The following is a 12,013-nucleotide window of genomic DNA, read 5'->3' as shown; positions in this document are numbered from 1 at the left end:
CACTTCGAAATTGAGAAGCTTAATTTATGAGCTCTAAAAATGCAGTTTTGGATCACCATTATGTCATTAGAACTTTAGAAACTGCAAACTTAAAAATTTTAAAAATTTGGGGACAATATATTAGGACGAGTACATAGTTAGAAACTGCCAATATCAAAGTCATGAGTTTTGTTTCTTAAATATTTTATTTGAATTTATAAGCCTTCTTAATTTACTGATTATTGGCCCTTCGGTACCAGAAACGTGCCCGAAAGTCATCGGAGCAGGTGAGAAATGCAGGTGCGTTGGGTGAGTGGGTAATATAGCGCACAGGTCCGTTGTGTCCGAGCGAATTAAGCGTCAATCGGCAGCCATTACGTGAGTTCCAGGAGCACAGCGACGTAGTGGCCTCGTCGGGGAATAGCACGTAGTCCTCGGTGTGGTTAAACACGGCCTCCGTTTGGTGCTCCTGCTTGCCGGTGGTTCCGGCACCCGTGTATGTCTGGATGGGTCGACTGGTGCACAGCTCCCAAAGGTAAACCAAGGAGTCCATACCGGAGGATAGGAGGTACTAATAGGATTGCGTTTTAAATTGGCCTCATCAAGATCGTAGTAGTGTTAAAGTGCTCTTACCTTTCCATTTCTGGTGAACTCCAGCGAGCAGATGGCTGCTCCTCCGTGAGCCTCGGCAATGGTGTTAATGCATCGCCCGCTGATTCCATCCCAAATCTTGATGTCTCCATCGTAGCTGCCAGTGGCGTAGAGTTTTCCCGTCGGCGAATACTTCACACAGGTAACGCCCGCCTTGTGCTGCTGGGAGGGTATGGCACTGACGAAGCACTGTGTGGTGTGCACATCATACACCCTTAGCACATTGTGCTCCGTGCCGATGGCCACGTAGTCACCCGTGGGATGGAAGGATAGGCACAAGACGGGTTCGCAGTCGGTGAACACTTTGTGGGCCTTCTTCACCGAAGGTTTGGCGATGTCAAACAGCTTGACAGTGCCATCGCGCGAGGCGGAGGCCAGGATGTGCTCCTTGGGGTGGAACTCCAGATAGGACACCTCGTCAGTGTGATCATAGAGCGTGCGAATGACCGGGTGACCCTGTTGTTCCCTTCCCGGCTCAATGTCTTCGGGTGCAGACTTGGCCAGCATACGCTCCACATCCAGAATCTTGATGCTGGCATCCACACTTCCGGTGGCCACCAGCGATCCATCGTAACTGAAGGCGCCAGCGCGACAGGCCTGTTTGTGCGAGGTCACATAGGCCGTTTCGTAAGAGTGGGGTTCCGGGGCCAAGGCTGAGGCCTCCGGCTCGAATTCCAGGTCTATTCCGGGCAGGACGTCATCCGAATGGACCTTGTCCTTATCGCTCAGTGTCTGCATTCCGGAAATCATGACGTGCAACAGACGTTCACTCGGAGCACACTGATCGGCCTTGACCAGCATGGACAGCTCCATGGCGAACTTCTCCAAGCCATCGTACATCAGTTGACTGTGGGAAAGGCCAGAAATTTGTAATACAAATACACCAGTTTTTAGGCTTCACCCACCTGATCATCAGGCGGTAAAGGATTTCCCTGTTCTTCACCAGGTTACTGGGGTCCAAAATCTCATCGCGCATGGTGGATATTTATTATATTTATGTTTTATTACAGATATAAACAAGATATAAGAGGTTTCGTAGGAGTCGAGTCGAGGCTATTGTTATCGATTTTATTTGCCTTGCCGGTATGTCATCTCTAGCTAGTTCGGTATTTAAATACTAGACTCTAGTTTGGTGTAGTTTTTGGTATTTTGAAGCCTATGTCACTCTAATCAGCTGCAACACGTGCGGTTTAAAGTTGTTTTGGTTTAATACATCTCATTAAGAAGTGTTGGAATTTAGTAATTCAACAGTTTAACAATGAAGATCCGCAAGAATCACGCCCGCAAGCGTTACCGCTACAATGTAAATCGCAAAACGCTGAACAAAACACGTAGTTCTACGGGAAAAATCAAGGAGTAAGTGGAGACTTCAAGCCGCCTTCCGCAATGTGTGCTTTACATTTTATTTGCTTATAAATAAAGATATGAATAGCGTTTTATACGATTTTACTTTTTATTTTAATACAATTTTATATTCTCCAGTCCCAGGATGAAGAAGATGTGGATGGAGGACCAGCGCGTGGGCACCAACTTCAGCGAAATGGGGTTGGCCAAGGATGTCAACAAAGCCATTGCGATTCCTAGCTACAAGAAGGATCGTCTCCTGGCTGCGAGAGTATTGAATGGATTTCTGGAGGAGGAACTGGAGGAGGATGAGCGCCGAGCACTGGGCATCAAGAAGCCAGTCGTGGAGGAGGGTCCAAAACGAGGACATGTAGTCCAGGAACTGGAGCAATTGGCAAGCGAACGTGCAGATCCGGAATTCAGGTAATGTGGTGACTCTCCCTTTTAAAACCGTCTCCTAATAAGTTAAATGTACTCAGATTACCCAAGGGTGTGGTCAAGGAGTTGTCCTACTTCCTTAACAAGCACAAATTCAACTACAAGGCCATGGTCGCCGATCGAAAGAACTTTGGTCAATGGACCTGGAGGCAATTCCGACTGAAAATTCGCAGGTACATGTCCATTCCGGAGCAGTTCAACGTTTACCTGGAGCAGAAAAAGCTCCCCGTGGGCGTGAAACCGGATTGGGAAGAGTACGAGTCGGACAGTGAATGGAAATAAATGCTTTTGACCGATAACATAACTTAATTATTTTGGATTCATATGCTAATATTTGTTATATATAGCCTTATAATAATTCCTTAAATACACAGAAAAAAAATTACTCTTTATAAATAATATGGCTGACAAGTTTTTCGTTTTCGCAATAAATGTTCTACGGCGGCTGTATTAAATGTTATTTATGTATTTATAATATTATTTTATATTATATTCAAGGGCAAAACCCACTTTTTTTTTAATGTGGAAGTTTTCAAGCAAATGATCAGTAAAAATATGGAATGCGCTTTAAATATAAATAATTTGGCGTTAATTTATAGTTTTTTAAATTTCCGTTTTGTAGTATGATAAAAAGAGAAGAAAGAGGAAGGCAGCCTGTCATCTTACTCCAACGCGAACAAATTGCAGTCGTAATTTTGCAAGTAGATTAGAGATGGTCGATGGGCTTGCATTCGCAGATAAATTAAAATATTCAAAATTAATATAATTTTTAACAATTGTGGTTGCTTAGCAAATAGATAATATTTTAAGGAGTGAGAGCTTGACGAATTAGCTAAGTGATTTAACAAGCCCTCAAACTCCCTAACAATAATGAAATTTTAATTTCGGTAAATGTTTAATTTCCTTATTTAAAACATCAAAAAAACAGCCATATATCTTTGGCCTAAAACCCAATAATAATATTGAATCCATCCCAGTTTCGCGATTTAGCACAAGATCCTAGTCCATCTCTAAATCGGAATCGGTTCGGCTCCGTTCAGCTCGGAGTCGGGCGCTTTCTCGGTCTTTCCGTTTTGTGATTTCGAGGTAAGTGCACGCAGAGCTCCCGTAAAATCCTTTTAATTAGCCAATACTAATAGGCATCGGTTGGTTTTGCAAGTGTCGATGAAGAAAGTCTCAGATTTAATTTTCCGCATAATAAAGTGTAATTTCTTCGATTTTCCAAGCATTTAATTGAATTATTCGCGGGTGTGTGTGCTGTGCATTGCCGGCCGGTTTCCCATGACTTTTTGCATAATAGCCGCATGGAAATAACGGTGGGCTGGGCAGCGTTAATCGATCCGATTTGGATATTCGAGTTTTCTGCGCCTCTAAAAACCAAGTAAATTAAACAAATCAAGGAGACTTTTAAATTCCAACATGGCGACTGACTGCATGTGTGTACGTGTTCGATTTCGCCTGGATTATTGCCGTTTTATATTCCCTTCCCACACTGTTTATTCCCAGTTTTCTTTTGAAATTCGTTGCAAGAATATTAAAATTGCGGCATGACACATGCTCGGCAGATTATTTTTCCTGCCCTGCATGTCTGCCAAAGTATTTTTACATATTCTTCTTTTCCTTTGCTTTTCTTTCTTTCTTGCAATTTGCACTTCGATGCAAATACAGAGATTTAAAAATAACATGCGGGAAAATCGGCAAGTAAAATTGTCACTGGGGTAGAAAATAAATCACAACGCCCTGCAGCTCTCTCCATCTCCGTCTCTTTCTGCAGGAACAGCAAGTGCAATCCGCAGCCATTCGCCATCTCTTTCCAGTCCGCTCTCCCCGTCTCTTTCTCTGCAGTTTTTCACCCTTTGGAATCGCGAATTTTCAGTCGCACGAATGTCGCCGAATGCCGATGCTTCTGGCCATTGATTTTCTTATTCACCATGTAGCGAAAGTGCGAAATTTTGTAATTTTGACATTTTGCCTTTAAGAAAAGCCAATTGTATCTTTATCTTATTGGGTTTTCCCCCCAAAAAAAACCGGCCGGTCGGCAGTTTTTTCCCCGCAATTGTCGCAATGTTTTCCACATTTCCCCGGGATTTCATCCTTTGGGTGGGGGTTTCTCTCCGGTTGAATCCTTGTTTGCTGGAGAGTGCATTTTTCTCAGAGCTCGCAGACTTCGGCTCAAATCGTTTCTGTCTGGGGCTCGTTATTGATTTTTCGCCCGGTGCAAATCGGCGGAGAGATATATACGGCAGTCTTTAACCGACGGACACTTGGCCTGGTTGTTTGACCGGCAGCAGAGTACGAAAACCTATCATTATTTTTTGAACTACCTTTTATATCTTACTGAATTTGTTTTTTTTTTAATATCTAGGATTTAGCGTCGAGTGGTTTTGTGATCAGTTTTTAATAGCTCAGCAACGCCAGTGACCAGCTCTTGAAAACCAAATTAAACAGGTAAGTTTCTTTTTCTATAATTCACCGGTAATGATGCACACTTTTTTGGACACAGGCAAGAAAAGCCTTTTTTTCATAAAACGAATTTGATTTCTGTGTATCAAAAAGAATTTTTTAAAAACACTGTCAAAAATTCTATGTAAATAAAAATAATATTGTATCGAAAATTCCTAAAATGTTGCTTTCAAATATTTATTTACAGTATTTTTAGGTTTAATTTTATATTTTAATGTAGTTCGAGCTTCCTGTTTTTAATAACATATTATTTTTTAAAAATGACTTGATTTATTTTTATATCATAATTCCGTGTTTTTTTATAAGCAAAATTAATTTTGTTGATCGATGCGTTTTTAAAAATGTAAATGAACTTGTCCTAGTTTTTCCTCGGTGTTCATCTGTGCATGTGTGTATGCAATGGGCATTTGGTGTCTACACCACTATGACACGACCCCCACCCACAGCATACATTCGTCACTCGTCTGCACCACCCACAAAGTTAAGGCTCACATTCACATGCTTCTAGTTTTTATACACCAACAAATGCTCATCAAAATACTTTTTCAACCGTTCGTGTCTCCCCTAAACCTCTATAGAAAAAGGCTTAATCTGTGAAGATGGGCAAAGAGAAGATCCATATTAACATTGTGGTGATTGGCCATGTGGACTCCGGCAAGTCGACCACCACCGGTCATCTGATCTACAAATGCGGCGGAATCGACAAGCGTACGATCGAAAAGTTTGAGAAGGAGGCACAGGAGATGGGCAAGGGCTCCTTCAAGTACGCATGGGTGCTGGACAAGCTGAAGGCGGAGCGAGAACGCGGAATCACCATCGATATTGCCCTGTGGAAGTTCGAGACGGCCAAGTACTATGTGACCATCATCGATGCGCCCGGTCATAGGGATTTCATCAAGAACATGATCACCGGTACCTCGCAAGCCGATTGTGCGGTTCTGATTGTGGCCGCCGGAACCGGAGAGTTCGAGGCCGGGATCTCCAAGAACGGTCAGACCCGTGAGCACGCCCTTTTGGCCTTCACGCTGGGCGTGAAGCAGTTGATCGTTGGCGTCAACAAGATGGATTCTACCGAACCGCCATACAGCGAGGCTCGTTATGAAGAGATCAAGAAGGAAGTGTCCTCGTACATCAAAAAGATTGGCTACAATCCGGCCTCGGTGGCCTTTGTGCCCATCTCTGGATGGCACGGGGACAATATGCTGGAGCCTTCCGAGAAAATGCCGTGGTTCAAGGGATGGTCCGTGGAACGCAAGGAGGGCAAGGCGGAGGGCAAGTGCTTGATCGACGCGCTGGACGCAATCCTGCCGCCGCAGCGTCCCACCGACAAGCCACTCCGACTGCCGCTCCAGGATGTCTACAAGATCGGAGGCATCGGCACCGTACCAGTGGGTCGCGTAGAGACCGGTCTCCTTAAGCCAGGTAAATGTGCTGTTGCCGTTCTCCTTCTGATTGGTGTTCCCCTTGTCTGAAGCGAAAACTTGGTTTCCTGCCTGCCCTCTCTGATTATTTCATTCATGTACTCTGTGGAATTTGGGTCGGCAGTGGGCGGCCACTCCCACTGCCACCGACTTGCCACGTTGTCTTGCGCATGTATGCATTATTGAGCGACTTCGCAGTCGCGAGCGGCGCGCTTCACCCCCATGCACTTGGCGAAACTTCTTGAGCATAGCTTCCATTTTCACTTTAAAAGTGAAAACCAATTGAAACATTTATATCTTGAATCCTAAAAAATTTAAAGATTCTGTTCGTTATTATTATTTTAAATTAAATAACTTTTAAATAAACTGCAATAAAGATAGATAAAACTGAAACGGAAAAAAACTTCCATTTTCAATTTTAAATTGAAATAACAAATATCAGGAAACATGAACATAAATATGAACATAAAAAATAACTTCAAAACAACGGATTACGTTTGAAGTACTATTTAGACCAACATAGTTTGTAAATAAATAATTTTTAAATTAATTTCAATAATTATAGGAAAAATTAAACCCAAGTAGTTGGTACAGCATATGTATCTTAGGAAGAAGATACATTACATTTTTTTTTAATTTTGTACAAATTTATTGAAGTTCTGGAAAATTGGGCCAGTATAAGTATTATCTTATCAGTTAACTATTTTAATGTTTTAATATTGAAATATTAAAATATATTTTTTTTAGCTGGTCAAATTTCCGAAGATAGTTTGCAAAGTTTTTCCGTGTAGTTACTTAGGATGTGAAACCCTGTGTAAATCTGTTCGCTTGCTTTGTAACCGGACTCGTTGCAGGAATGGTCGTCAACTTTGCTCCGGTCAACCTGGTCACTGAGGTTAAATCGGTGGAGATGCATCACGAAGCGCTCACGGAGGCTATGCCCGGCGACAACGTCGGATTCAACGTAAAGAATGTGTCCGTAAAGGAGTTGCGTCGCGGATATGTGGCTGGCGATTCGAAGAACAATCCTCCCAGGGGAGCAGCCGACTTCACCGCTCAGGTAGGTCAATCACGGGATTTTAGAAGCACTTTCTCTATTTAAGAATGATTTCTTGAATATTAAACCTTTTTTAAAACTTTTTTAAAACCTTTCCTTTTCTTGGTTTTACCTCATAGGTAATAGTGCTGAACCATCCGGGCCAGATAGCCAATGGCTACACTCCCGTCTTGGATTGCCACACGGCCCACATTGCCTGCAAGTTTGCCGAGATCAAGGAGAAGTGTGACCGTCGCACGGGAAAGACCACCGAGACGGAGCCGAAGGCCATCAAGTCCGGGGATGCGGCCATTATTGTGCTGGTACCCAGCAAGCCGCTATGCGTCGAGAGCTTCCAGGAGTTCCCACCGCTGGGGCGGTTCGCAGTTCGCGACATGCGCCAAACTGTCGCCGTTGGCGTCATCAAGTCGGTCAACTTTAAAGAGACGACCTCGGGCAAAGTGACAAAAGCCGCTGAGAAGGCACAGAAGAAGAAATAACTAGGGTGCCAGCAGAACTACGACATCACTCGAACCCAACAACAACATCAAGAACAACAACAGCAGACGGCTAGAGCAACAACAACACAAACCAACAACACACATGTCAAAATTATAATATCCACTCGACGATCGAACGCAAACCTTAGCTCCGTGGCAACCAAGACACCAATTACTACTATTACCAGCTGCCGCCAGTGGCAAATATTATATTATATCGAGCAAATACTACCCTACATAATAACCAAAAGTACGATTAGCGAGGACAAGAGCTGCAGCAAGGATGCCAGCAAAGAGGACTCCTTCCAGCTCCCCGGTTCGGTTTTAGCCCCCTTCACCCTATTGGTCTACTGCAGCTATCTGAACTTGTATCGCCATCGCAAGTCCTTCCGCAGGAAACCTAGCACCACCGACGACTGGGAGTGGGCAGGGTCCTTCGAAGTCCTTCTGTAGTCTCCTACCTCCTCGATATATACTCAGCAACAAACTAACCTTAAATTTGATTAGCAGCCACACATTCGGTCGTGCATCATCCACCTGTTTCGAATGGATTTTAAACACTTTTTATACTTTTGATAAGTCAAGTCGGAGGCATTCGATTTAAAATCTATTATACAATGTAATTTCCGAATTTAGTTTTAAACCACGCCTACACTTTAAAAACCAAAAATCCCCTAAAAGAAAAGACTACATTCGCAATGAATTCAAAATTTCTCTTAAAACCAAAAGACAAATGCTTAAGAAGTATTAAAAACAAAGGAATCAATATAACACACATAATCATGCGGTTTTTGAAGACATTTTAAATGTTCGATCGAGCCTCATTTGCATTTGCATACTACATTATATACGTTAACCACATGTCATTGCATTGCCCATAACCAGCATATAATACACGTTACTCTCTCACACTCTGAATTTATACAAATTAAAAAAAATTGTAACCGACACCATAACTCTTGGATACAGAACATGTTGCTTGATACAAGATCTTTTAAATGATGAGAAAAATAAAGGAAGCTTAACCGTAAAATACCACATCTATGACTTTCATTAAGAGGCCTTTTAATAAGTTATAATAAACTTTATATTTTATCAGTTTTAGTTTGTGGCTTGCTCTTTTGGCACTCGCAAATTAAAGTCACTATTTTGAAGAATTTATTAATTTGTAAATTTTTTTAAATCAAAATCAAAAGTTAAATAAATGAAACTACCAATAAATAAGTAATCTTTTTTTTGTGATTTAAGTTGCCGCAACACCCGTAAGTGCAGTGGAGTTATTTGGCCATTCTCGCATACGTGGAAATCGCCAAGCTATAATAAGTAATCTTTTAATTTTAAGCGGTTCACTTTGGTTCATTTAGTCTAGTTCAATTGGCGAAGATGGCAACTCTGGCAATTCTGACTCACTAGGCGCCCCGTATAAAAACAACAAAGCACGGCAAATTACACAGAATCTCAGCCGGCTGTTCGCAATTTCGTTTAAATAACTGTGACTCCGACCAAGAACCCAACATCCGAGCTCTTCTATTTTTAGTCCACCTTAAAACGAAGAGAAAGCACCACATAAATGGCAGATCCACGCATCCGACAGCTTGTTATTAAATCGGGAGTCGTCAGGAGGTTGACCAAAGAGAAATCCTGCTATGCAAAAGAAGTTATTATAGAGCAGTCCAGGATGGAAAAGTTCAGGGGCGAGGGTGCAGACGAACATGTGCTGCGAAAGCAGGAGGAAGTCATCCAGGAGTGCATAATGATGGTGCCGGACTCTAAGAGAAGGTTTAGTGCTTTTAAATTCCTTTTTTAAATGATTAACATAAAATTTCCTTTACAGACTGCAAAAGGAGTTTGAGGTCTTGGAAAAGTACCTCTCTGATGAGCAGGATCTCAAGGAGACGGAGGCATACACTAAGGCCGCTGAAATCTTAAAAGCAGCCAAATTGGAACTGGAGATCTAATTGCAGCAAATGCTTTTTTTCATATACACGCAATAATTACAAATTCCTGAAGGCAAAAGGCCATTTTAAAATTCTGAGCTGCAGAGCGACCTCAAAGACATAAGTATTATTCAATTTAATACCCAATAATCTTGTTTTGATACAAGTAAATAAAAAATCAGCTGATGGCTAGCAAGCGATTTCTCACACTTATTCTTTAAATGCAGTTCAATCTTAATTTAATTTGTATTTTTCACACATGTTTTAAACTTTTAAAAACAGTTATGACATTTTTTTCTTCAGATAAATACATTTTATGAAAATCAAAAAAAAAAAAATACCCTCTAGGCGAGCGCAGTTTGGCGTTTACCAACACAGTTCCAAACAAAATGCCGCACCAAAACAATAAATTAACTGAAATTAAAACAAAAATTCGGCATGTCATAGCGAATTTACAACAACTCCAGAACCTGAGTGAAGAAGAGCACGACTTCAATGTGGAACAGGTGGAGGAACTGCAGCGCAACACGACAACCCTTCTGGATGAACTTGACCAAGTGCCGATCCAAAAAGTAGTCGGCTTACAAACACATAGAAAACGCCGGCGACTCTTAGATAAACAAAAGAATAAGCGAGCAAAATGTGAAATCAAGAAACCAGAAGAACTTTTGCTCAAAGAACGGAAATATTCCGTAATTCCCCCGCCAAATTCCAAAGAGAAACAAGCGGAGCACATCTCCCTGCGAAAACAACATGATGCAGCCTACATTTTGGAAAACTTTGATCTTTTGGAAAAACTATGCGAATCTCGGGGAGGAGATTCGAGGGCTCTTAGCCAAAAACTGGCCCAAATGCGACACGTTTGGAGACGGGTCCAGGAGGAGAGTGAAGGTGACGACCATGTCAAAGAGTCCAAGATCGCTGCCTCTAAAGAACCCCAATGGGAGGCAGTTTTCTTTGGCAAACCTTCAAATTTGTTAAGGGAGAATAAGACAAGGTTCCGGGAGATTCGGTAAGATATCTAGATGTACATCTTTCGGCTCTGCTTTTAATAAATAACCTTTTTTGGAAGGTCCACCTGGGACTCTTACATAAGCCTTGGAGAGAGAGGTTCCTGTGTTCCCACAGGATGGGTTTTACCTCTCATAAAGCCAATATCTCAGTGGGCAGCCTACATTTCTGAAACTTAACATATGTTTTACCAATAAACGGGATCAAACGGCAATAATTTCTATAAACTCCATAGTTAGATTGCTACTCTCACAAACCAACGACTCAATAATTATGTTCTTACAAATTAATGTATTTATAGTGTATTTGGTCAAGCCGAACCAAAGCCAACACATTCCTTAAACGACGAAGTTTCTTTACTAATTATTGTGGAATTTTATTCTTTAGAAGAATCTCTGTATTCAGTTTAGATGAGCTTTGACAAGCGATAGAGACACCTTATTCGCCTATTCGTAGATCCAGTCGTTGGCGGCCGGGGTCCAGGTGACCAGCTCCTTCTCGTTGAACCAAAGGGCAATCTCCTTCTCAGCGGACTCGACGGCATCGGAGCCGTGGATGATGTTGCGACCAACCTGGATGCAGAAGTCGCCGCGGATGGTGCCGGGGAGGGAGTCGGCGGGGTTGGTGGCGCCAAGCATCTGACGACCGGTCTTGACCACGTTAAGACCCTCCCACACCATGGGCACCACGGGGCCGGAGTTCATGTAGTTAACAAGTCCGGGGAAGAAGGGACGGGCGGACAGATCGGCGTAGTGCTTCTCCAGCAGCTCCTTGGAGGCCTAGTAACAAAACAGGGGTTCGTTTGTTATCAGTTAATTGCAGTTTTGACCTCTAAAACACTTGTCATTCCGGTAACCTTTGAGGTTAGGGCCGAAGATAACTCCGCGTGGGGGCTGTCTATATTGATTTCTTCCTAATTTAATTATCTGCGTACCCAGGTGTGCTTCAGGGCAACCAGTTTGAAGCCCTTCTGCTCGAATCGCTGGATAATCTTGCCGACGAGTCCTCGCTGGACTCCATCAGGTTTGACCATGATGAAGGTACGCTCCTTGTTAGCCGCCATTGTCGTCAAAATTACGGAAAAGAATGCCAAGATGGTTCCGAGCATCGGTAGCTTCATGGATACGTCACAGAAAAAAATCTTGAGTCTAATGCGCCGGCAATGTGAATTTCTGGGGAACTGGCAAGCGGTCACACTGCTGCGCCGCTTTTATGAGATTTCCTCGATTTTTG

At 42.6% G+C, this 12,013-nt stretch overlaps 6 protein-coding genes across 7 annotated transcripts; 4 read left to right on the top strand and 2 right to left on the bottom strand.

Moving 5' to 3' along the window:
* Nucleotides 1–166: 166 nt before the first annotated feature.
* LOC128266377 (cleavage stimulation factor subunit 1) lies at nucleotides 167–1,696 on the bottom strand. Its single transcript, XM_053002866.1, has 3 exons — nucleotides 1,536–1,696; nucleotides 613–1,477; nucleotides 167–550 (listed from the first exon to the last, which is right to left on the bottom strand). Exons 1-3 carry the CDS (start codon nucleotides 1,604–1,606, stop codon nucleotides 212–214), a joined length of 1,275 nt encoding a protein of 424 aa, XP_052858826.1. The 5' UTR covers nucleotides 1,607–1,696; the 3' UTR covers nucleotides 167–211.
* Nucleotides 1,697–1,777: 81 nt separating this feature from the next.
* Nucleotides 1,778–2,716, top strand: LOC128266383 (nucleolar protein 16). The gene is made up of 3 exons (XM_053002874.1): nucleotides 1,778–1,986; nucleotides 2,113–2,397; nucleotides 2,454–2,716. The coding sequence occupies exons 1-3, from the start codon at nucleotides 1,889–1,891 to the stop codon at nucleotides 2,692–2,694; spliced, it is 624 nt and encodes a 207-aa protein (XP_052858834.1). The 5' UTR covers nucleotides 1,778–1,888; the 3' UTR covers nucleotides 2,695–2,716.
* A 737-nt stretch (nucleotides 2,717–3,453) lies between these two features.
* On the top strand, nucleotides 3,454–8,870 carry LOC128266374 (elongation factor 1-alpha 2). 2 transcript variants are annotated; one of them, XM_053002863.1, is made up of 5 exons: nucleotides 3,454–3,498; nucleotides 4,778–4,860; nucleotides 5,454–6,297; nucleotides 7,151–7,356; nucleotides 7,473–8,870. In XM_053002863.1, the coding sequence occupies exons 3-5, from the start codon at nucleotides 5,475–5,477 to the stop codon at nucleotides 7,830–7,832; spliced, it is 1,389 nt and encodes a 462-aa protein (XP_052858823.1). In that variant the 5' UTR covers nucleotides 3,454–3,498; nucleotides 4,778–4,860; nucleotides 5,454–5,474; the 3' UTR covers nucleotides 7,833–8,870. The 2 variants fall into 2 exon arrangements, with proteins under 2 accessions (XP_052858823.1, XP_052858822.1); XM_053002862.1 differs by lacking the exon at nucleotides 3,454–3,498 and adding an exon at nucleotides 4,631–4,704.
* Nucleotides 8,871–9,219: 349 nt separating this feature from the next.
* Nucleotides 9,220–9,969, top strand: LOC128266387 (tubulin-specific chaperone A). Its single transcript, XM_053002879.1, has 2 exons — nucleotides 9,220–9,611; nucleotides 9,667–9,969. Exons 1-2 carry the CDS (start codon nucleotides 9,403–9,405, stop codon nucleotides 9,788–9,790), a joined length of 333 nt encoding a protein of 110 aa, XP_052858839.1. The 5' UTR covers nucleotides 9,220–9,402; the 3' UTR covers nucleotides 9,791–9,969.
* A 41-nt stretch (nucleotides 9,970–10,010) lies between these two features.
* LOC128266382 (uncharacterized) lies at nucleotides 10,011–10,994 on the top strand. The gene is made up of 2 exons (XM_053002873.1): nucleotides 10,011–10,781; nucleotides 10,842–10,994. The coding sequence occupies exons 1-2, from the start codon at nucleotides 10,159–10,161 to the stop codon at nucleotides 10,957–10,959; spliced, it is 741 nt and encodes a 246-aa protein (XP_052858833.1). The 5' UTR covers nucleotides 10,011–10,158; the 3' UTR covers nucleotides 10,960–10,994.
* A 137-nt stretch (nucleotides 10,995–11,131) lies between these two features.
* Nucleotides 11,132–11,911, bottom strand: LOC128266385 (nucleoside diphosphate kinase). Its single transcript, XM_053002877.1, has 2 exons — nucleotides 11,715–11,911; nucleotides 11,132–11,559 (listed from the first exon to the last, which is right to left on the bottom strand). The coding sequence occupies exons 1-2, from the start codon at nucleotides 11,898–11,900 to the stop codon at nucleotides 11,227–11,229; spliced, it is 519 nt and encodes a 172-aa protein (XP_052858837.1). The 5' UTR covers nucleotides 11,901–11,911; the 3' UTR covers nucleotides 11,132–11,226.
* Nucleotides 11,912–12,013: the final 102 nt, after the last annotated feature.

Source organism: Drosophila gunungcola, chromosome 3R (genome assembly GCF_025200985.1).
Source record: "Drosophila gunungcola strain Sukarami chromosome 3R, Dgunungcola_SK_2, whole genome shotgun sequence".
In the NCBI taxonomy this organism is placed as follows: Eukaryota; Metazoa; Arthropoda; class Insecta; order Diptera; family Drosophilidae; genus Drosophila; species Drosophila gunungcola.
This window is presented reverse-complemented; position numbering and strand designations above follow the sequence as displayed.